Source organism: Spermophilus citellus (genome assembly GCF_964194105.1).
Source record: "Spermophilus citellus genome assembly, chromosome: 16".
Taxonomy (NCBI): Eukaryota; Metazoa; Chordata; class Mammalia; order Rodentia; family Sciuridae; genus Spermophilus; species Spermophilus citellus.
In genome coordinates, this window is record NC_138196.1 from 40,070,296 (window position 1) to 40,093,732 (window position 23,437).

At 36.8% G+C, this 23,437-nt stretch overlaps 1 protein-coding gene across 1 annotated transcript; it reads left to right on the forward strand.

Moving 5' to 3' along the window:
- Positions 1-704: 704 nt before the first annotated feature.
- Positions 705-20,514, forward strand: SARAF (store-operated calcium entry associated regulatory factor). The gene is made up of 6 exons (XM_081268933.1): positions 705-978; positions 7,896-8,074; positions 12,011-12,425; positions 15,932-16,019; positions 16,581-16,732; positions 19,728-20,514. The coding sequence occupies exons 1-6, from the start codon at positions 876-878 to the stop codon at positions 19,751-19,753; spliced, it is 963 nt and encodes a 320-aa protein (XP_081125059.1). The 5' UTR covers positions 705-875; the 3' UTR covers positions 19,754-20,514.
- The last annotated feature ends 2,923 nt before the right edge of the window (positions 20,515-23,437 follow it).

Below are 23,437 nucleotides of genomic sequence, written 5' to 3' on the forward strand. Positions count from 1 at the left end.
TATTATATTTTTATCAACACACTTATAATCACCTATTTTGTTGTTTAATTTGCATGTTGTTTGTCTTAAGCTACTTCAATGTAAGCTCTTGAAGTACAGGGACCTTGACTGTATCTTCTGTGCCCAAACAGTGCCAGGTTGTATGTTAGGCACTCAACATTTGTTTACTGAATTAAATCCAGGTCTGTCAGACCTCAAAACTCAAGAGAGTGTTTTCTCTAGGTGGTTCTTTATTCAGGCAATATTTTCTCCTCTTCTTTGTATATTCTAACATCTTCCCTGCACAAGAAAATAAATATAAGGATTCTAAGCTCTGAAATTGTCAGTATTTAGCAAACAGTAATAGAACATCATTCATGTGCCAAGAGCTAGGCTACGTGCTGACTACACAAAGCTAAATAAAACATTTCTCAGGAAGGTTATTGAGATTTTGGAAATACGTATATAAAATGACCAGACTTCTTTGGTTTCGTGTCCCAATGGTTTTAACCTCTGGAACCGCAGCATCTTTGCACTGAGTCTTCCAGACCCGGGTGCCAAACAGCAGTAATGGGCCCTGTCACCAGCCCATGTATTTGATGCTGCGGCACCGAGCGCTAGGCCGCCCATGGTGCTGCGCCCCTCCCCTTCCCTGCCCTCAATCGCGTAGAGCCCCAGGGGCGGGGCCGGTGGCGGCCACTCACGGCCTCCCACGTGTCGCAGCGGTAATGACGTAAGACAGACAGACGCCGGGACCTGCGCTGCGGCTGGGGCTCTGCGGTTAGACCTTCCCTGTTGCTGAAGGCCAGGAGTTGCTGCGTAGCGACGCGCAAGTGTCCGCAGCCCCTGCGGGCCCACGGGCGGCTGGCCACTGCGCGCCATCTTCACCGAGCGCTATGGCAGTGGCCCCGCGGCCGGGAGCGGGCGGGCGCTGCCAGCTCCTGGGCCTGTTCTTTCTTCTACTGATCGCGGGCCGTGCCCTGGGCTGGAACGACCCTGGTGAGTGCTGTTGGGGTCCTTCGGCACCTCACTAGCTCTTTCCTGCCGTCTTCGGCTGGGGCCCTGAGGCACTGCGGGCAGCCGTTTCACTTCGTCGCTCCTAAAGCGTTTTGCCGTAATTCCTCATTTCTTTGCTCTCTGCTGATCATTTTGTACCCTGCTGTCTTCTTTGCTCTTCCAAGTGGGGACGGTTGGGGAGAGGGCGGGACGGGAAGAATCTTCCCTTTTCCCCTTTTTTCCTTCTGTGCACACCAAATTTTGGCCACCTTCGTCTTGGACCACCACTCTAACCTGTGAGTGATTGGCGAGTTCGACACTCATCTGCGCGACTTGCTTTGTATTCAAGGCTGTCTGATGTCGTCGTCACAAACGGTTGTCATGGCTGCCTGTTGCTATAGTTCAGAGTCGTCATGCCACCAGCAGTGCCTGAGTCACAGTGGACAGAACCACACACTTGACAACAGAATCATAGACTGTACTGTTTCTGTGAGCAGAACTCCGCTTGCTATTCTAGCCAGTGCAGTGAAATTCATTGTTACACCAGCTTTTATACAAGGATTTAAAAAATATTTTTATGTATTTTTTTCAGCGATGGTACATAGGGAAGGGGCCTTTTTAAAAAATATATTTATTTAGCTGTAGATAAACACACACAGTATCTTTATTCTTATGTGGTGCTGAGGATTGAACCCAGTGCCTCACACATGTAAGGGAAGCATTTTACCACTGAGTTACAGCTTCAGCCTGGCAAAGGGCCTTTTTATATCATTTTGTTATTAAAATTTTTAAAGTGGCTTAGTCAAAAATGATATTTTTGGTGAATACAGGTGTAAAGCATAGCAACATTGCATTTGTGATTTGATGATTGGACTTGCCTATTGCCTACATGTTCTAATTTAAGCAACAGTTTTATTTTTGTAAGATCTTGTTTTCTTTCTGCATGCTGAAAGGAGAGAAAAGGTTCTGTTTGCAAGCCTTTACTTCCCCACCCGTTTGATGTGGATGTTTTATTACCAATAAATAAAAAGTCAAGTTAGATTTAAATGTCTGTATATTTTCCTTATATATTCTTAGAAAGTTATATAAAAATGAGAGACTTAATCAGAATTATAATTTAAAACCTGGAATGAGACATCTGATTAGTTGAACTCTCTTTAAAAAAAAAAAAAAAAGGAAGTATAAGAGGGTAACTTAAAAAAAAAATCACATTTAAATTAATGGTGAACCACTTCCTGGTGGCCCACAAAGAGAAGTGTAGGTATAGACACCTACACTATAAGACTATTGTTCTGGAACAAAAGTACCAAAATATTTTGCAGAGTAAAACTCATTTCTAATTCACATGGTTTACTTTGAGGAACTGTTTTATGAAGGTACTATATTGGTATACTGCTTATCATATCCTAATAAAGCAACTGGCTAATTTATTTTTTGTTTGACTTTGGATGCATTTACTTGGTCTTTAGCTAACATAGAGCAATTGTATGTCTGATAAAATGGCACCATCCTAAAAAGATTACCTAAGAATCTTCAAAATTCTTTTTGAAATTAGTCTTCTATTTAAGTCACTCCTCTAGATCCGAATATAGCTGTGAACAAAACAGAGTAGCTTACCCTTAAGGAATTTACATCTATTGAGAAGTAAGAATAAACAAATAAGTGTGTAAATCACATGGCATACTGCAAAAAATAGTATGGACAGTGATAAAACTGAAGAATGATAGGGTATGCAGGCAGAATTGGGGGCTTAAAAATATAACTGGGTTAGGGAAGAAGTCACCAATAACGACATATGATCAGAAATCTGGAGAGAAAGGTGAAGTAAAGGATTTTATGACTTAAAAAATTTAAAGGCTCATATGGGCTACTCTGGAAAACAGGGTAGCAAGGAGATAGTAGTATTTTTCATACTTGATCACCTGTTGTGCATCAAGTACTCTGTCAGGTAATTTAGGCAAATTATATCTAAGCTTCACAATAAATCTCAAGGTTGATACCAACATCTTAATTTCTTGTTGTTGTTGGTGGTGGTGCTGGGGATTGAACCCAGGGCCTTGTTGGATCTAAGGCAAGCACTCTACCAACTGAGCTATATCCCCAGCCCCCAACCTGCCAGGCCCCAACATTATAATTTTATGCATGACAAAACTTCTACACAGATAGTGCCTTGACCAAAGTCAAATAGTAAGTTGGTGATGACTGTTTAGCTCAGTATTCTTTGGGAAGTTTTTGATCATTAAAGATGATGATGATGATGAAAGATGATGATGATGATGATGATTGGTACCAGGGATTGAACTCGGGCACTTGACCACTGAGCCATATCCCTAGCCCTATTTTGTATTGTATTTAGAGACAGGGTCTCACCAAGTTGCTTAGTACCTTGCTTTTGCTGAGGCTGGCTTTGAACTTGATATCCTCTTGTCTCAGCCTCCTGAGTCACTGAAAGTTGCTGTGATTACAGGTATGTGCCACTGTGCCAGGCAAAAATTAATTTGGTACATAGTGTAAGATAGGATTTAACTGCCTTTGCCTGTGAATAGTCTATTGTCCTAATACTATTTACTCACAAATTTGTTCTTTTTATTCTCTGAATTGATTATTTTGTTTGTTTGGGGGGGTACTAGGAATTGAACCCAGGACCTTGCACATGCAAGTCAAGCCCTCTACCACTGAGCTACATCCCCATCCCTTTCTCTGAATCGAAATGTCACCTTAGTCATATACAGAATTTTCCTGTACTATGATTATGTTTCTCAGTAATTGATTCCATTTCATTGATCTATTTTTCTAATTCCATGCCAGTGCTGTATTATTTACTGTAGAATTAACTGTTTTGCTACATATAGCCTAAATTTTTTTCCTTTGTTACTATTTCCTTCAAATATTAGCAGTTTTTCTACGTTTATATTTTCATTTAAATTTTAGGATCTATTATGATTCAATGAAGTATTCTGTTGGTATTTTGATCAGGATTTCATTGATTATACAGATTAATGTGGAGAACATCGGTAGTTTCTATGTGATATTCCTACTTGGTATATATATCATACAATTTTCCATTTATTCCTTTCACTTTTTATGTCTAAGAAATGTTTCTAGTTCTTTGCATAATGGTTTTTGCTAACTTACTTTATAAAGAATGATTTTCTTGTTTTATTATTATTTTTTTTTCTTTTTTAAAATTCTAAGATTTTTTTCTTCTCATTTTATTTTAACTTATGTGTTCTAAGATTTTTCTTTCCTTTTTTCTTTGGTACTGAGAATGTAAACCCAGATCCTTGTGCACACTAAGTAGCAATTTTACTACTGAGCTCTACTCCTCTAAGCCCATTGTTTTTTCAATTTTCTTAGCATGAATAATTAATTCATTATGTCCAACTTAAAAACAGTACCAACAGCGAGTTGTGGTGGCACATGCCTGTAACCCCAGCAGTTTGGGAGGCTGAGGCAGGAAGATTACAAATTCAAGGCCAGCTGAAACAATTTAGTGAGACTCTGTTTCAATAATAATAATAATAATAATTGATGTAGCTCAGTGGTAGAGCACCTCTGAATTCTATTCCTACTACCATTAAAAAAAAAAACACAAAAAAAGTAAAAACGTCTAGGTAGTAAATATTCCTTTGTGCCCCATAGATTTAAAAAAAAAAAACTTTTCATATTAAAACCTAATGCATATAGGTTTATTTAGTTGAACTGAATTGAATTAACATTTTTGAAACCTGAATGCCTTTAGACGGGATTTGAATTCTCCATTTACTACAGCCCTACTACTTCCTGCATATTTCATTCAACCAACTTTAGTCAGGCCTTTCATGTATTTTAACCATTTGGCTGGCATTTGAATTTGCAAGCCCAATTCTAAATTTGTTTTGATGTCAATCTGATAGAAAGGCTATTTTTTATTTTCCAATTAAATTATTTGAAGCCTTATATTATCTTAATATATACAAATAACTTAATATATGATTTTCTTTCTAGTTTTAAGTGTATATGTATTTGCATGTGTATATATGTGTTTGTGTGTGTGTGTGTGTGTGTGTGTGTGGTGTGTATAAAAAGAGGTAGGAAAGAGAGAGATTTAAAAACATTTTTTTTGTACTGCTGGGAATTGAATCCAATAAATCTCAAGGTTGATACCAACATCTTAATATATTAAGTCACACTTCATGTATGCTAGGCAAGACATCTACCAATAACCTACATCTTCACTCTTTTCAATATTTTAAATTTTGAGGCAGGTTCTTTCTGAGTTGTCCAGGCTGGCCTCAAACTTGGTAATCCTCCTACCTTGGCCTCCCGAGGAGCTAGGATTCCAAGGGTGCACCACTGTGCCTGGCTAGTAGTTTTCCTTCCTTCCTTCCTCCCTTCCATCCTCCTTTCGTCCTTCTTCCTTCATCTCCCTCCTTCCCTCCTTCCCTACCTTCCTTCCTTCCTTTTGAATCCAGGAGACTCTACCACTGAGGCACATCCAGCCCTTTTTGATTTTTATATTTGAGGCAAGATCTGGCTAAGTTGCCAAGACTGACTTTGAACTTGCAGTCAGTCCTTTTGCCTCAGCTTCCCATGTTGCTAGGATTACAGTCATGTTCTAACATGTCCAACTTAGTTTTATTATATTTTGGTGAGACAATGTGGCCTATAAATCTTAGCCTATAAATCTCTTAATGGGTGAATGTGGTCTATCAACCTTAGTGGAATTCAATAAGTTCATTTTAGGTAAAATATAAGTGAGATTTGTATCTGTTGACTTAAAAGAATGTCCATGATATATGATTAAGTAAAAAGTTTTAGAGTGATATCCATTCCATATTCAGTTTTTATGAAAGTAAACTGACAAGAATCAAAATAGTCCCTGTATTTGTATCTGTTTGAGTGAGGAATAAAAAGAATAAAGAAAGGTACTTATTAAGCTGTTAATTTTGGTTATCACAGAAATGTTGGAGGAAGATTAGGATTCAAGATTCAAGCTGGGAGCAGTGGTGCACACCTGTGAACCCAGTGGCTTGCTTAGTAGGCTGAGGCAAGAGGATTGCAAATTCAGAGCCAGCTTCAGCAACTTAGCAAGACTGTGTCTCAAAATAAAAAATAAAAGGGCTGGGGATGTGGCTAGTGATTAAGCACCCCTGGTACCAAAAAAGGGTATTTTACATTTAAATAATTGGTGAAGCATAATTATAGATGAATACATAAAGACATATACATAGTTTTAAAAATAATAATAAAATGAATATCAGTGTATCTCCATCCAGTTAAGAGAAAGAAGAGAAACTCCTTTCTAAGCACATCTTCTCAAAGGTAACCACTACCATGATTATTTGAATGAATAATTTCCTCTCACTAGTTTTTCATGCATGTGGTAAAGCTATACAGGTTTTGAAAACCTGACTATCTCTTTTCCTAGAAGTATAAAGAAGGTCTCTGGTTTTAGATTTCTTGAGACTTAAAGAATCCTTTCTGGGGAAGTCATTGAAGAAAATCATGGGTAACATAGTGCTCGCTATAGTTAGGTCACCTAACTATGCCTAGGGCTCTGCTGTATCAGGTCGTAAACATTTGTAGAAATATGGCCAGATGAGGAGTAGATTGCTCTAACTTCTAAGCTTAGCATGATCTGTCTGTAGTATTCAGCAATAGATAAACCTAGAATGCTGCTTTCTCTTTGATGACATTTATGTCCTCAGCTTATCACAGGTACTGGAAGAAAGAAGAGGAATTTCATCATCTGAAGATTGAGACAAGCCAAATAACAGATAAAATTCAAAGTCAGGTTCCCCTGGACATTCTGTCCAGATGAACCAAAGAGATGGTATGTTAGCAGCAGGCATCTTAATGCTGGCGGCTCTTGTGTCTTTCTTTTGAGCAATGCTCTCTCAATGTGGTCTCTGACTGATACATGGCTTTTCATCTGGGATCTTCATTCATCAATTCTTCTAGGAATTTCTTTTGTCTTTTTGTATACTGTTATTTTTTCTTTACTCCTCTGGTTTTCATGTCTTTTTCTTCATTTGCTGATGAATAATTTTTAAGTATTTTACTGAAAATGAATATATCAGTAAGGTAATATTTTGAAACTTTTCAGAAGCTTGAAAGCATATTCTATTTATTGGCTTCTGTGACAACCTAAAATTTTATACTCAACCAAACTCTTTCCTTTATAATTATGAAAGGAAACAGTTCTCCATTTTCTTTGTCAATCCTGTTGGGATACTATCTGAAGCTTTTAATGTGTGTGTGTGTGTGTGTGTGTGTGTGTGTGTGTGTCCTGTTCTTCTCACTTTTGGTAATTTGTAAGTCTTTATTATTCTACAATTTACTGTTTGTGTGCCTCTATGTCCTTTATTTTCAGGCCTAGGTATTTATTGGTTTCTTTGAGTGTGACATCTTATATCCTTCAGAGTGAGATCTTTTCTTGAGTTATATCCCTGAGTTTGTCACACTTATTTCTGTGTTCTTTCTTTCTGAAACCCTGTTTCTTTCAGGAATCCACTTCCTAAGATGTTCTTATGAGTTAGCAAAAGTTTGGTAAAACTTACATAAGTACCTTTCTGGATTGAAGGGAGATCTAAAAGATGTGGCTATCTTGAATTTTGAGTGTAAGGCCTGAATGTTATTAGGATGGCTTTAAGAAACTGCTTCATGAGGCTGGAGCTATGGCTTGGTAGGGCACTTGCTTAGCATGTGTGAGGCACTGGGTTTGATTTTCAGCACTGCATATAAATAAATAAAATAAAGGTCCATTGACAACAATATATTGAAAAAAAAAAACCTGCTTCATCCTCTCTTTAGTCATTCTCAAAAGGCACTTTTACTTTTGGAACAGTTCCGCATGGCAAAAGTTTCATTAGGATGAATCAATTTCTATGGTTGACAAGACATTTATTCTGTGTTCATCTGTGTTCTTATTATTTCAGACAGAATGTTGTTGCGAGATGTAAAAGCACTTACCCTCCACTATGACCGCTATACCACCTCCCGTAGACTGGATCCAATCCCACAGTTGAAATGTGTTGGAGGCACAGCTGGTTGTGATTCTTATACCCCAAAAGTCATACAGTGTCAGAACAAAGGCTGGGATGGTTATGATGTACAGGTAATAGCCGCAAAATCAATGGCAGTTAAAATGAAATTTTTATTCAATGAACTGTTTATTGGGACATTAATATTTTGAGGAAGCACGTATGGAAAATTTCAGGTCATTGTAAAATATATAAATAAATCATTTATTATTCATCTGGAACAAACATTCTTCAAAAAATGAACTGATTTTAAAGCTTGGAAATAATGTTCATTGTAATTTTTGTAAGTGACTTCCTTCTAACATTTTACCTCATGTATACTTCTAGTTGTCATTTTCCTGTCATTTCTCAAAGATTATGAACCTACCCTTAAGAAATAAAATTAAGGTGATCAGGAGTAATAAATTTAAAATACTAGGTAGGGTACATGTGTCCTTGTTGTTCTTCAAACACTTATTTATTTATTTTGGGAGGTACTGGGGATTGAACTCAAGGGACACTCGACCACTGAGCCACATCCCCTGTCCTATTTTTTATATTTTATTTAGAGGCAGGGTCTCATTGAGTTTAGCACCTCACTTTTTACTGAGCTGCCTTTGAACTCGATCCTCCCATCTCAGCCTTCTGTGCGGCTGGGATTACAGGTGTGCGCCACCACCACTAGCTTCAAATACTTATTTTAAAACTGCTTTAGAACCGAAGATAGTTTCTTGTGAACAGAAGCATTAGGAGGTTTGTTTAGTTATTGCCTTTGGGAAGTTGGTATTTTGTACATAGGGTAGAGCTAAGTTCTAAAACTTAGTATGTTTTAAAGATGGAATAGACTTTATTAAATGAATTCACTTTAAATCACTACTTAAATATTTCTATTTTGTTTTCTGCATGTTTACAAAAAGGATTAACATGACTAGTCTCTAGATAAGAATCTTGTGTTGATGATTTCCCCTTCCAATACAATAATATTCTTATTTGATAAAGCCTTATACATGGCTTATGAATTCAGGAAGAAAGTTCATGTTTGCTGGGTGATATTTATTTCACAACATATTTTTCCAGTATTAATACATCATATCATGGAATCTTCATATTAAAGCAGGCATTACACTTCTAAATTACTTTTATGTATTAAATGTGTTGTATATAAAATGAGTAGGATAGAATAAAGAAATTCTCTTTCTAGTAGAAAAGATAATATACTGAATTATATGCACATACCAACAGAGTGTGAAGTTGTGTCTGGCTGCAGTCTTTGAGGAAAACTTAATGGGGGGAGTATATATATGCTGTTAGGAAATAAAATTTTTAGAGATGGAGAGAGAGAAAGGAATAGCACCAGCAAAGAAACATGGAACACATCATACGTTAGCTTGTGTTTAGTAGCAGGAGCTTAAATTTAAATATAGTATTTAGAAGTTACTTTCAATATGTAGGAAGTACATACCTTTTAAGGAAATGGCAGTTAATATGAAATACCAAAATAGATTTTGCTTTTTTTATTAACTTACGTCAGAAATCATATAGATCTTTCTCCAAATAAAATTATTCAAAAATAAAATAGGGTAGTAAAAATAGTAACAAAAAGAAAAACTGAATAGTATCCAAATTAAAAACTTCTGGGCTTCAAAGAAACCATCAAGAAAAGTGAAAAAGACAGCCTGCAGAATGGGAGGAAGCTTTGCAAATCATATCTGATGAGAGACTTGTATCTAGCATATATGAAGAACTCTCACAATGCAAGTGACAATATTTCTTTAAAGGATATATGCAAATGACCAATAAACACATGAAAAATGTCTACCATCAAAAGCCATTAGAGAAATGCTGATCAAAACTGCAATAAGATACCACTTGGGACTGGGCATGTGGCTTAGTTGGTAGAGTGCTTGCCTTGCATGCACAAGGCCCTGAGTTCAATCCCCAGTACTATAGGAGGGGAAAAAAAAAAAAAAAAGATACCACTTCATATTCAATAAGAAGTGTGAAGGCTAGAATGAAAAAGATAGATACAAGTGTTGGTGAGGATGTGGAGACCCTCATACATTACTCTTGGGCATGTAAAACAGTGCACCTGCTTTGAAAAACTATCTGGAATTTTCTTAAAGTAGAATTATCACATGCCCTAGTCTTTCTCTTTCTATGTATATATTCAAGAGAATTGAAAAGATATTTCCCAGGCTGGGGTTGTAGCTCAGTAGTAGAGTGCCTAGCACATTTGAGGTCCTGGGTTCAATCCTCAGCACCACATAAAACTGAAATAAAGGTATTGTATCCACCTACAACTAAAAAATAAATATTAAAAAAAAAGAAGATATTTCCCCATAAAAGCTTTACATAAATGTTTACAGCAATGTCAGTTAAATAACTAAAAAGTCTAGAAATAATCCAAATGTCCATTTTTGATGCTTTCATCACTAATATGATGTGGTATATCCATACAGAGGACTATTTTTCAGAATTTTTAGCAAGTACTAATACATGCTGCAAAATGAATGAACTTTAAAAATGTTAATACTAAGTGAAAGAAGCCAGTCACAACGACCCACATAGTATGATTCCATTTATATGAAATGTCCTCAGTAAAGAAATCAATATAAACACAAAAAGGATTGGTAATAGGGTAGAAAGGTTTGAGGGAAAATGGGCAGTGTTACTAATGGGTTTGAGATTTCTTTGAGGATGATGAAAATACTTTGAAGTTAGTTTTGGTTATAATTGTTTAACTATGTGAGTATACTTAAAACCAGTGAAATGTGTGAATTGGATGGTAGGTAAATTGTTTCTAAAGCTGTTTTTTTTTTTTTTTTTTTAAACAAACATTTATTCTTTAGTTGTAAGTGGACACAATACCTTTATTTAGTTTTTTGGTGCTGAGGATTGAACCCAGAGCCTCAAGTCACGCATGCTAGGGGAGCACTTTTCCTCTGTGCCACAACCCCAGCCCCAAATCAAGCTGTTATTAAAAAATAAAATAGTGTTTCTGAACTTTGAGAGAGAAATATAACTTGTACAAAATTTAGCAAAGGCAATAGAACTGATTAATCTACTTTAGCTTGTATCTTTAAATATTGTTAAAGAAATGTGTTATCTATTTAGCAAAAAATATAGAAATTTAAACTGGAGCTTTTATTTTTAAGGTGGAAATTTTTGAGGCTAACTTGGATGATTTTTCCATATATATATATATATATATATATATATATATATGTGTGTGTGTGTGTGTGTGTGTATAATTTTTTTTAACCTATCAGAATTACATAGGATTGGACCCTGGAAAAGTTAGTCCTTGATTTTATAAAATTTGTGTAGAAAGTTTTGTTTCTCAGAAAGTAGTAAAACATATCCAAATGCTATATGTGGCTATCAGATCTTCATATATGATGCTGAGTTTTGAGCCTTAATATCTTTAAAATCTCTGTTTGAAAAAAAAAAAGTATCTTAAACAACAATGGCAAAAGTTAACATTTTGAAATTTGTTTGAATTTTATAAATTATAGCATTTATTTATTTATGGCATTTAAAAAAATATTGTCTTTATTTTATTTATTTATTTTTATGTGTTGCTGGGGATTGAACTCAGGGCCTCACCCGAGCTAGGCGAGTGTTCTATTGCTGAGCTACAACCCCAGCCCTAAATTATAGTATTTAATAGAAATGATTATATAACTTACATGAAAGGAATAAAGATTGGGACTAGGGTGTGACAGAATGCTTGCCTAGCATGGGTGAGGTCCTGGGTTTCAGTCCCCAGTACTATGAAAAACAAAAACAATGATGGTAAGGTAGAACACTTATATGCCCACTACCCAGCTTAAGAGGTAGAGCACTAATATCTTTTTGAAGCCCCCAGTTTGGTTTTCTCCACCAAAGAAATTGTCCTGAATTTCTTTAGTTGATTATTCCTTTGCTTCATTTTGTAGATTTTATGATAGATTAGTATAGGCCAAATAGTATATATTAAATGAAAAGGAATCTTTTGGTGCTAGTAACTTATTTCTGTTTTCTTTTCACAGTGGGAATGTAAAACTGATTTAGATGTTGCATACAAATTTGGAAAAACTGTGGTGAGCTGTGAGGGCTATGAGTCCTCTGAAGACCAGTATGTACTAAGAGGTTCCTGTGGCTTGGAGTATCACTTAGATTATACAGAAATTGGTCTGCAAAAATTGAAAGAGTCTGGAAAACACCCTGGCTTCTCTTTCTCTGATTATTATTATAAGTTGTACTCTGCAGATTCCTGTGGCGTTGGTGGATTGGTTACCATTGCCGTGCTGCTTACTATTGCCTTTGTAATTTATAAGTTGTTCCTGAGTGATGGTCAGTATTCTCCGCCACCATATTCTGAGTATCCTCCATATTCCCAGCATTACCAGCGGTTCACCAACTCAGCAGGACCCTCTCCCCCAGGCTTTAAGTCAGAGTTCACAGGTATGTTTTCCTCTCTGAGGGCAGTAAATAGGGAGGATCTGAAGTAGTGAATCCTTTGCTTGTTACTAAAACAGAAAATGGTCACATTGGGAAAGCAAAGTAGATTTGTCTTCTCATTTTTTCACTTTCAACTGCTTTAACTGCCTCTGTTCTATTTCTCTATAAGATTATATTGTGAATATTATTTTAAGGATGCCTGGTTAAATTTAATCAGCTTTGACAATGGACATTTACAATGACTCCTATCTCATACTGTACACAAAAAATAAATTCATTAAGTATTATAGATCTCAACATAAAAGGTAAAATAAGTTACCAGAATAAAACAGAAGAATTTTTCCATGATGTTAGGATAGGCAAAGATTTCTTAAACAGAACACAAAAAGTACTAGCCATAAAAGTAAAGATGGATGAATAAGTCTTATGTAAATTAAGAACACTGGTTCATCAAAAAACACTGTGAGCCAGGTATGGTTGCACATGCCTGAATCTCAGCAGCTCAGGAGGCTGAGACAGGAGGATTGAGAGTTCAGAGCAAGCTTCAGCAATGGTGAGGCACTAAGCAACTCAATGAGACCCTGTCTCTAATAAAATACAAAAATTGGCCGGGGGTGTGGCTCAGTGTTTGAGTGCACCTGAGTTCAATCCCTGGTACACCCCCTGCAAAAGAAAAAAAAAAAAAAATACTATGAAGAGAGTAAAAAGGCAGCAAGCCACACATGGGGAGAGAGTGTTTGTAAAACATTTCCAACAAAAGACTTATGTCTATAATATATGAATGAAATCCTTATCAGAGGTATGGAAAAGAACTCATCTCTTAAATTTGGTACTTTGAACTAGCCATAGTTACCTGGCATTGCCATTAGTAAGGTGTATGGATTAGTTACTATAGGATGAATATCTGAAACAGTGTTATTTTTAGATCTTAGATCTTGCCAAAATTAGAATTCATCAGTTTTATTTTTAAATTTCTTATGTGAACAGGCAGGGTAGGGTCTTGCAGGGTATTTGGCAAAGCCAACTGATTCCATCTTTTAGGAACTTGTCCACTAAAGGCTTCATCCCTATTAAATTTGTATCTCTTCAGGTTAAGGTGGTATCTCAATGGCAGAGTGCTTGCCTAGCTTGTGTGAGGCACTGGGTTTGATCCTTAGCATAACATAAAAATGAAACAAATAAAGGCATGCTGTCCATCTACAACTACAAAAAAATAAAAATACTTATATTTGAAGAACTTCCACAAATCTGGGAAAAAACAACCCCATTTTCAAAATTGACAGAGGACTTGAACTACTGTTTAATAAAAGAGGATATTTCAAATGGCCAATATAACATGCATATGCTCAGTGTGATTAGTCTATAGGGAAATGCATAATAAAACCACAGTGAGATGATTTTTAACTACCAATTAACTGCCATAATGGCAAGTCTTAAAAGGAGTACTAAGAATTGGTAAAGAGAGAGGGTGACTGAACCTTTTATCTCTACCACGCGGCCTGCGCAGTGGTTTCATTAATGAGGTTCTAGGCATAAAGTTAGTTAGAAGAGATCGAAATAAAACACACAGACCAGTTACCTTATTTATATTGCTAGGTCCAAGACGGCTCACCTCTCTGGTTCCCACCTCTAGCCGCCCAGCAGGGCAGCGAGGATTACTCAGGGCTAGCAGGAGAGAGAGAGAGCGAACACGCCTGGGAGTAGCCCTTTATTGGGGAACAAGAGATTCAGGGGAGAATTCCATCCAATGAAGGTTGAGGGGGGGCTGCACTCCAAGGTCAGGGTCAGTGATTGGGTCCCCGGGGTCAGTGGTCAGGCACACCCCCACACGGATGGGCTCTCTCATCAGGAAAGGGTCCGGAAAGCTTCTACAGAGCCAAAGCGCCTCAGGCCCTTAACGGGAGTCACCCAATCACGTGTCAGAATGGCTTCCCACATTTATCCTTTTTTTTTTTCTCCTTTCCTGTCATTTTTAGTACTGAGCCAGGGCCTGGAGCATGCTAGGCAAGTGTTCTACCAGCGAACTACATTCTCATCCTTTTAAAACTTTATTTTGTGACACAGTCTTGCTAAAGTTGCAGACAGGCTCAGTGGTATACATCTATAATCTCAGCTACTTGGAAGGTATTATCCAGAATGGCTTTGAACTTGTGATCTTCCTGCCTCAGCCTCCCAAGTAGGTGCATGTCACCACTATGGGATGAAACTTTTATACTTTTGTTTTTAGGAGTCAGGAGGTAAAACAGTTTGGAAATCTGTCAGTATCTACTAAAACTAAACATATACCTATCCAATTACCATAATTTCTATTCCTCGTTAACTTCATTAAGAAAAGTGAAGGCATATGTACACAAACAAATGCACAAGAATGTTGATAGCGTTTTTATTCATAACAGCTAAAACCAGAAAATAGAAATTAGAGTGGGGTAGACTGAGTTTTTCACACAGGGTCATACTATATGAGATAAAAAATTACTGATCTATGCATCAGTAGGGTTGACTCTTATAAACATGATTATATGTCAAACACAAGCGAGTATTATACATCCTTATGAGATCCTGTTTGAAAAAGTTCAGGAATAGATAAAATTAAAACATGGTGCAGAAGTCAGATATAGATAGTATCTATTGGGAATTGTCAAAGAGCCTTGTAGGGTGTCAGAATTGGTTTATTAAGGGTGGTTATGTGGATGTATACATATGTACAATTTATTGTGCCATATGTACACAGAAGATTAGCATGCTTTCCTATATGTTTATTATACACTGATTTTTAAAAAGCTTTGTCTGAGCAGAAGATACTTTTTTGACCTCTTAAAGATCTTACTTCCCAACTGGTACAAATAAATAACTAGCTGATTTCCTACATTACAGACTCAGATGTATCTCTCACCTGGACCTCTTAAGGGACATTCTCAGTACAGAAGGGAAATAACTTAGAAAAATGGGATCATCTTCTAGTAACTTATCTGGAGCCAGGCAGACGTAATTCTACAAGAAGACCCTCCTTTAAGCCCCCAAATACATCCCTCTTACTGTCTTCTTTTTGCGGGGTGAGGGAGTACTAGAGATTGAACTCAGAGGCACTCGGCCACTGAGCCACATTCCTAGCCCTGTTTTGTAGAGACAGAGTCTCACTGAGTTGCTTAGTGCCTCACCATTGCTGAGGCTGGCTTTGAACTCGATCCTCCTGTCTCAGTCTCCTGAGCCACTGTGATTACAGGTGTGCGTCACCACACCCCAATCCTCTTTCTCTTGTCTATTGAAAATGTGTTACTTGGTTATAAAGCAATATTTTTACAAATAGCCTTTTTGAATACAACTTGTTTCTAAATTGAGGCCTAAGTATAGTAGTAACAGTACAGATGGAATACTTGAAATGTCATGTTAGTTTTTTTAGGTTATGTTACATTTAAGTGATGATACAGAATTTAGTAAATTGTTCTTATTTTAAGGACCACACAATACTGGCCATGGTACAGCTTCTGATTTTGGGAATGCTTTTTCAGGACCACAAGGATATGAAAATTCAGGACCAGGATTCTGGACTGGCCTGGGAACTGGAGGAATATTAGGATATTTGTTTGGCAGCAATAGGTAGGTATTGCTTTGATCTCATTTATCCTTTAGTTTAACTTTTCCTTTGAGGCTTCTTTGATTTGCTTTTAATTTGACTGCATTTGGCTCTGTTAAGGAAAATAAATTATGGTGATAAGACCCTATTAAATCAGATTCTTTGGTGAAGTTTACTATATATGTTTTGATCAATATTGTATGTTATTTTCCTTCATTGTTTTTTTCATGTTATCTTTATATATATCACAAGATAGAAAAGATTGTTTCTTGACATCTGAGTAAATGAGAAGGCAGAAAAGAGCACAATATTTGGGGAAGGAACAGACTGCTTAGGTAGGAGAAGGAGACTCAAGGCTGAAAAAGCCGGGGGCTAGATTCTGCAGTGCTTTTGTTTCTACATGGCAATGACCATAACAATGACAGAAATATAAAGTGATTTATTTCATGTTAACCCTCATGTGCCAGAACATTCAGGAAAAATCATTTGATAGAGATATTTTCTTCTGATGATTTAGGAACAGGAAGGTTACTAAAAATTGTAGTTCCAAGAAGGATGCCTAACCTATTTTTATGTCTTTAAAGAGCAGCAACACCTTTTTCAAACTCATGGTACTACCCATCTTACCCTCCGTACTCTAGCACCTGGAATAGTCGTGCTTACTCACCACTTCATGGAGGCTCAGGGAACTACTCAGCATGTTCAAACGCAGAAACGAAAACCAGAACAGCAACAGGTAAGAGCAGAAATATAGATGTTCCTATCATGTAGCAGGAAAGTATAGTAGTAGTTTAGGGACTTAAGATGATGACTATATTTAGCAATCATGATTTTATGTGGTATACCCACCAAAAACATTAATAACATAATTGACAGAGATTTATGCTATGTACTCTTGCTTGGGCTGGTCTCAAACTCCTGAGCTTGGGCCATCTTCCTGCCTTAAGCCTCCTGGGTGCTGAGATTACAGGTGTGCACCACAGTGCTCAGCTTCAAAAAACATATTGAGTCATACTTTTGGTAATTGTCAATAATATGATGCTGGGTTTCCGTTCTTGCCATTAAAAAGCTCAGTAACGGGTTACTCCAGTTGAACTGGGCTAACTGGGCTGCGCAAAATAACTCTACAAGTTAAAATAACTATACAAGTATCTTTTCTTTGGGGTCCCTTAAGGGTCTGCAGAAAGAGAGAGCACGCACTGACCCTTTTTATTGAGGAGAAGCTATTCAAATGACGCAAGGGGTCAGGTTTCAGGGGGCTGAGTCTATCTTCATGATGTCCACTGTCAGCAGGTTGACTGACATCTGGGTAGGCCACACCCAAAGGCACGGTGAGACAAGGGACACACAAAGGCACTTCCATGGAACATTCTATCCTAAACAGGGCAAGGGGTAATATTACAAAGGAACAGGTGAGCATAGCTCCACCTATGGGGCTGTAGGAAGACACAGTCACTGGAATCCTAGAAGAGTATGGCAGTCTAGCAGCATGGGTGCCTGATGCCACATCACCCAGCAAGGGAGATGTTGGTCTCCCACAATATATGTTTACTTCAAAGGGTAGAAAATATATTTTGTGGGCTGGGGATGTGGCTCAAGTGGTAGCGCGCTCGCCTGGCATGCGTGCGGCCCGGGTTCGATCCTCAGCACCACATACAAACAAAGATGTTGTGTCCGCCAAAAAAAAATAAAAAATAAATATAAAAAAAAAAAAAAAAAGAAAATATATTTTGTAAAAAGCAAAAACCAAGTAGTAACTATTTGGAATTAAACATCCAACTAGTCAGTGGAACATGAGAGGTGGTGGATAATGAGGCAGTTGTCAATTGCTGTGGATTAGATTTGTCTTTTTCTACAGATTCCTCAGCTGTTGAACAATTATTAATTCTTGAAATTGATAGGAAATATATATTTAAGCATTTTAAAAAATTTGAGAATGAAATTCTTATAGTGCTGGTTTGACTATAAATTGATAGTCACTTTGAAAAGAGGTGTTACCTACTATAGTTGAACCTAAGCATACCTAGGACCTAGCAGTTTCACTCTCAGATATGGTTGTGCTTCCATATTATAAGAGATGGTTCCAGGACCCCCTCCCCCAGTGATATAAAAATCTATAGGTGCTATGGATTGAAAACAGGCACACAATGGCAAGCTGACTACCATTGAGCCACATCCCTAGCCTGGTCCAGTCCCGTATATAAAGCTGATGTAGTATTTGTATATAACATAAAGGTATCCTCTCAAATAATCTAAATTATATCTAGATAACTTATAATACCTAGTATAATGTAAATGCTATGTCAATAGTAGTTGTATTTTATTTTTTAGGGAATAATGACAGGAATAAAGTCTATATATCTTTAATACAAATATAATTCTTTTTCCAAAAAATACATTTTTGCGTGTCAGCAGGGATTGAATCCAGATCCTTGCACATGTTAGGCAAACACTTTACTTCTGAGTTACATCCCAAATTCTTTTAAAAAATATTTTCAATATGAAAATGAGGAACCCACAGACAGGGAGGGCCAAAAAAAAAAAAGCCCAAAACCTGTATTTAGCAACAGAAATGCATATACTTGTACACTGACAGATAAACACGAGAATGTTTATAGTGTTCCTATTCATAATAGCCTCCAACTGGAAGCAACCCATTTATCTGTTAGCAGTAAAATGGGTGGATAAATTGAGGTATTTATTCCTTGGAATATTGAGAAACAATGAAAACAAGTAAGCAGTGGTATGCAATAATGTGGATAGATCTACCAAGGATAAAGAATCCAGACATAAAAGAATATATGCAGTGTGATTATAATATCTGTACATGTTCAAAACAAAACCAACTTGTAATGTTAGATGTTAAGGTGGTGATTTCTAGGCAGGCACAGTGGCACATGACTGTAATCCCATCTACTTGGGAGGCTGAAGTAGGAGGATTACTTGGGCCAAGGAGTTCAAGGCCAGCCTGGGCAACATAATGACACCCAGTTTTTATTAAAGAAAAAAAAAATAGTGATTACTTTTGGTGAGAAAAAGTGGGTTAGTGGTTGGGAAAAAATATAAAAATATGGCTAGACTAGACATCATGATAAAAGAAGGCTCATTCTCATGGGAAACAAAACTGGGAAAAAAAATCATAGCTATTCACTAGACATACATGGGACATACTAATATGAAGAAAATCATGAAATATTACCGAACAACCTGAAAAAAAATTAAGAGACTTTCCCATCTGGACACAATGGGAAAACTTGTCAATTGTAGCCTGTTAGTATGGTAGGTAGGGGTGTAGTGGGGAAGCAGATGTCTAAGTAAAACTGACCTTTGAAATTCTGCCCCGCCCATTTCTTCTACTTATCACTGGACTTGGAGTTATAAGGGATACCAGAGAATGGCTTATGCATTGTTGACCTCTCTGCCTTTTTGGCTTAGACTTTGAGTGTTAACTGTCCTATGTTGACCTGCCACAGAATGCATCTTTGGTTTTCTAACCAAAAGTTATTCTCAGCAAGCGTGTGTGAATTCATTAGGCTTGAAAATGGGGAGAGGGGCTGTGGGAAATGCCACACTGTCCTGCATGGTCCTATTCCACTAGGCAACTCTTTCATTCCTTCCTTCATGTCTCTCTTATTCATCGGCTAACAATAAACATGTATTACTCTTATAATTTTGTAGGAAATTTTAATATATTTTTTAAACTAATCAAAATTTTACTCTTCTCATTCTAGGATATGGTGGTACCAAAAGACGATAAGGTAGAAGATTGAAGTCAAACACTGGATGCAAAATTTCTGATTTTTCATCCTCTTAAAAAAAAAAAAAATGCTACTGCTAACATCTGGGGAAAGGGGATGTTCAAAATTTCTGTGGTGTTCTGTCCTGTATAGCTTTTTGTATTCTGTTAAGAGATGATAGTATGACAAAATGCTTATGTATTGTATGTTAGTATAATAAGCAGGTGTATATTGCAGTTTTTGCAAGTGATTGCTAAGGAATGCTGAAAATGTGTTGTTTATTTATAAAACCTGTAATACTATAAGGAGCATTAATAATGAAGGCATTAAACCAGTAGAAACTGATTGTGGTTTTAGTCAGTGAGTCATTACTTCATAGAAATAATAATATTCTGTACTTTATTTGGTGTTCTCTGTCTTTCAAATATTTAAACCAAGTTTTGGACTACTGATAATGCTAATTTTTTGGTTTTGATCATTTTTAAGCTCTGAAGCATTGAATCCTTCAGTGGTTAATGGACTTATGGTAAATGAGAATTATCTTTTATAGGAAAGGGTGGAAAATAAGGATCTTAGAAGGTTGTTGTGAACGATTATGTGCTGACAAAAATGCTTGAAGTTTTTGTATTTCTTCAGTTCCCAAGAGGTAAAGTTCAGATACTTCAAGAAAGGTGTTCTAATAGCAAAAGCATGCAGTTCTCTGTGGAATCTCAAATATTGTTAATAGTCTGTTTCAGTCTTACCTTAATATGATATAATAAATAAAAACAAACAAGAGGTATTGTTCTCATTCTTTCTACTGGCCTTGGTACAAATTGGCATGACCTTTTTTCCCCCTTTTTCCCAGAGGAATAGAGTTTGTGCAGAAGTTGTCTCCCTACATAAGAAGTTCATGTTAGTCAAACCTTAGGTACTAGTCATTTAGTAAATGTTTTCAAAAAGTAAGTTAGAAATAATATGGAAGTCTCTTGCTAAAAAAGTAATTCTTAAAAGAATATAATCTCCAAGCTTCCCAACCCATCAGAGATTACTCTTTAATTAAACTTTGTACCCTGAGTGTTTCACTGTTTAATTTTAGGAACCAATTTAAAACCAACCAACCAGTCCTTATTGAGAAGTGTGACCTAAAGGGTAGTTACCAAAGGTATTTAAGTAGAACTACCCTTTCTTCATCTGTAAAGCTTATTAGGAATTTTAATTTCTTTCAAAGGAAACATGGGGGCAGCCTTACCCCATTTTCTTGAGGTATCCTTACCTCATATCTCCTTAGTAGAATAATATGGAAAAAAGAGAATTCAGTATATTACCTTTTTCTCTGTTGGCTTATTATTATTGGGGTTTTAGTTTATTATTTGCTATAGGAGTTGATAATCTTACATTAAGTATGTTTTACTTGTGGAATAATGTAAAACAAAATGTTAATCAAAAGCTGGTATGGATTGGACCTGTGATAATGGTCTGAATATTACATTAGATATTCTTAAAATGCTATATGTTTTTGAACATATTATTAGAGGTCAGTGGGATCTTAAGAAAATAAAAAATGAATATAAATGGATTGGATTAACTGATGGCTTTCCAACTGCTGGGGACTCCTGGGGGTGTCCTTTCAGATTCTTTGAGAGGATGCCTAAAGGGAAGGTAGGAAAAGAGAGAGACCTCAGTGTTCCTCTTCCATCTATTGAATGTATATACACTTCCTTATCATTTGTGGAAACATCTGAGAATCACCTCCCCAAATCTAAGACTCCCAGAGTATAGAAGACAGTACAACCAAGTCTCATCAATCCCCAAATAAGGGTAGCTGCCAAGGGACACTGAGGCACCTTAGTGGGATCTTGATGTACCTGTTTGGGAGTGCATCAAAAGGAGAAAGGAATGATGAAAGAGAACTAAAGACAAGCTTTGCAGTTTTATTCACATAAGAGTTTAGTAGAATTTTTTTTTTTTTTTTTAAATAGGATAAGGTTGCTGGAGTTTTAACCAGTTAGGGGTGTTCCTATAGTTTCAAAGAAGTTTCTCGCTGACTCTCCTTGATCTTTTTCCATTCTGCCTCCTATCCTCTAAGACTGGCTTTAGTTTACCTGTTGTTCTTCAATAATGGGTTGTAAACACTTTTACTATTGCACATTGTATGTTGATCTATTTTAAGTGTAGGTCTTTTTCATGACTCAGAGCTCTTTAGGGGAAGAGATCTAATATTCTTCTAACTGCCCCTTGAAGTTAGCTTCCTTCAGGTCTTTGGAGGGATTACCATAAATATCTCAGGACAATTATTCTCAGCGTGGTGGGATCATCAAAGACTTAACTGAGGCATTGGTGAATGTAAATGAGAATACCTAGAGAGACTGAATATCTGACAACTGCCTTGTGGATCAGTAAGTACAGTATACCCCTCAGGTAGCAAAGCCAAAATATTGACTCTTAGGCCCAGAGACAACATGGTGTGATTACTGTGTGAACAGCCGAGTCAAAGCATAATCAAATTGCCTGACTCAGAACCTATGACACTGGCTAGTTGATCATGGTGTACCTTATAAAAAAAAAATGATTAGCAATCTGCTATATTCTTTTTTAAAAAATAGTTCTTCCCATTTTTATTTATATTTTTTGAAAGAGGCCTTCCTAATAAATTTTTTAATCCTATAAATTTCTTTATGTTCATCAATGTATATTAACTTAAATTTTTAACAAATTTGCTTTTAATTGGGTTATCAACTTTACAGTGAACTATATCTACTACATGAACTTATTAAAAAATATTTCCTCAAATTTCCATGTTTTTATAAATCCAAAAGCCTTTTGTACATCTTGCATGCAAACAATTGTACATAGCTTTAGGAACCAGTATTTTATTCTAAATTGTGCCTTTTCTCATCTGTTAATGATTTCTATAGGTCTTTTTGTTGTTGTTCTTTTTAGTTAGAATCCATTTTAACAGGGATGAGTTTGTGGCTCAGGGGTAAAGGGCTCCCCTAGCATGTGTGAGGGTGCTGGGTTTGATCCTCAGCACCACATGAAAATAAAATAAAGATATTGTGTCTACCTATAACTAAAAAAATAAATATTTTTTAAAAGAATCCATTTCGACCTACAAGCATTATAGATCTTATTTTTTTTTTTAGAGAGAGTGAGAGAGGAGAGAGAGAGAGAGAATTTTTAATATTTATTTTTTAGTTCTCGGCAGACACAACATCTTTGTTGGTATCTGGTGCTGAGGATCGAACCCTGGGCCACACGCATGGCAGGCGAGCGCGCTACCGCTTGAGCCACATCCCCAGCCCTATAGATCTTATTATATCAGAAATGTACACTTCTATTCAACCTAGAACTCTTCCACTTACACAAATCACATAAAAGTATAGCAGATAACCAAGCTATAGGGCCAAACTAAGTGCCCTAGTAATTGCCGCAGTCTGGCTGGGCACAAAATCACGAGCCACTCAAGCAGGAACAAACTTTATTTCCAAAACTCCTGCGAATGCCACGCATGTGGCCTTCTCCCGGGACACACTACACCAACAGGAAATCCCTCCTCCGGAATTCCCTCCTACCGCACTTCCCCAACCAATGGGACAGCAGTGGTCTAATCTCCAATTGAATGCACATCTTAACATAATCATTATCATCTCAATGGCTTGCTGGTGTCACCTTTCAACCAAAAATGCCATGCGTCATTCCTACTTGGCTGTGGCTCTCAGCAA

Coding starts and splice junctions, on each gene's coding strand:
- SARAF (XM_081268933.1), top strand. CDS start 876: ATGGCAGTGGCCCCGCGGCCGGGAGCGGGCGGGCGCTGCCAGCTCCTG. Junction 979..7,895: donor CCTGGGCTGGAACGACCCTG/GTGAGTGCTGTT, acceptor TTATTATTTCAG/ACAGAATGTTGTTGCGAGAT. Junction 8,075..12,010: donor GGGATGGTTATGATGTACAG/GTAATAGCCGCA, acceptor TTCTTTTCACAG/TGGGAATGTAAAACTGATTT.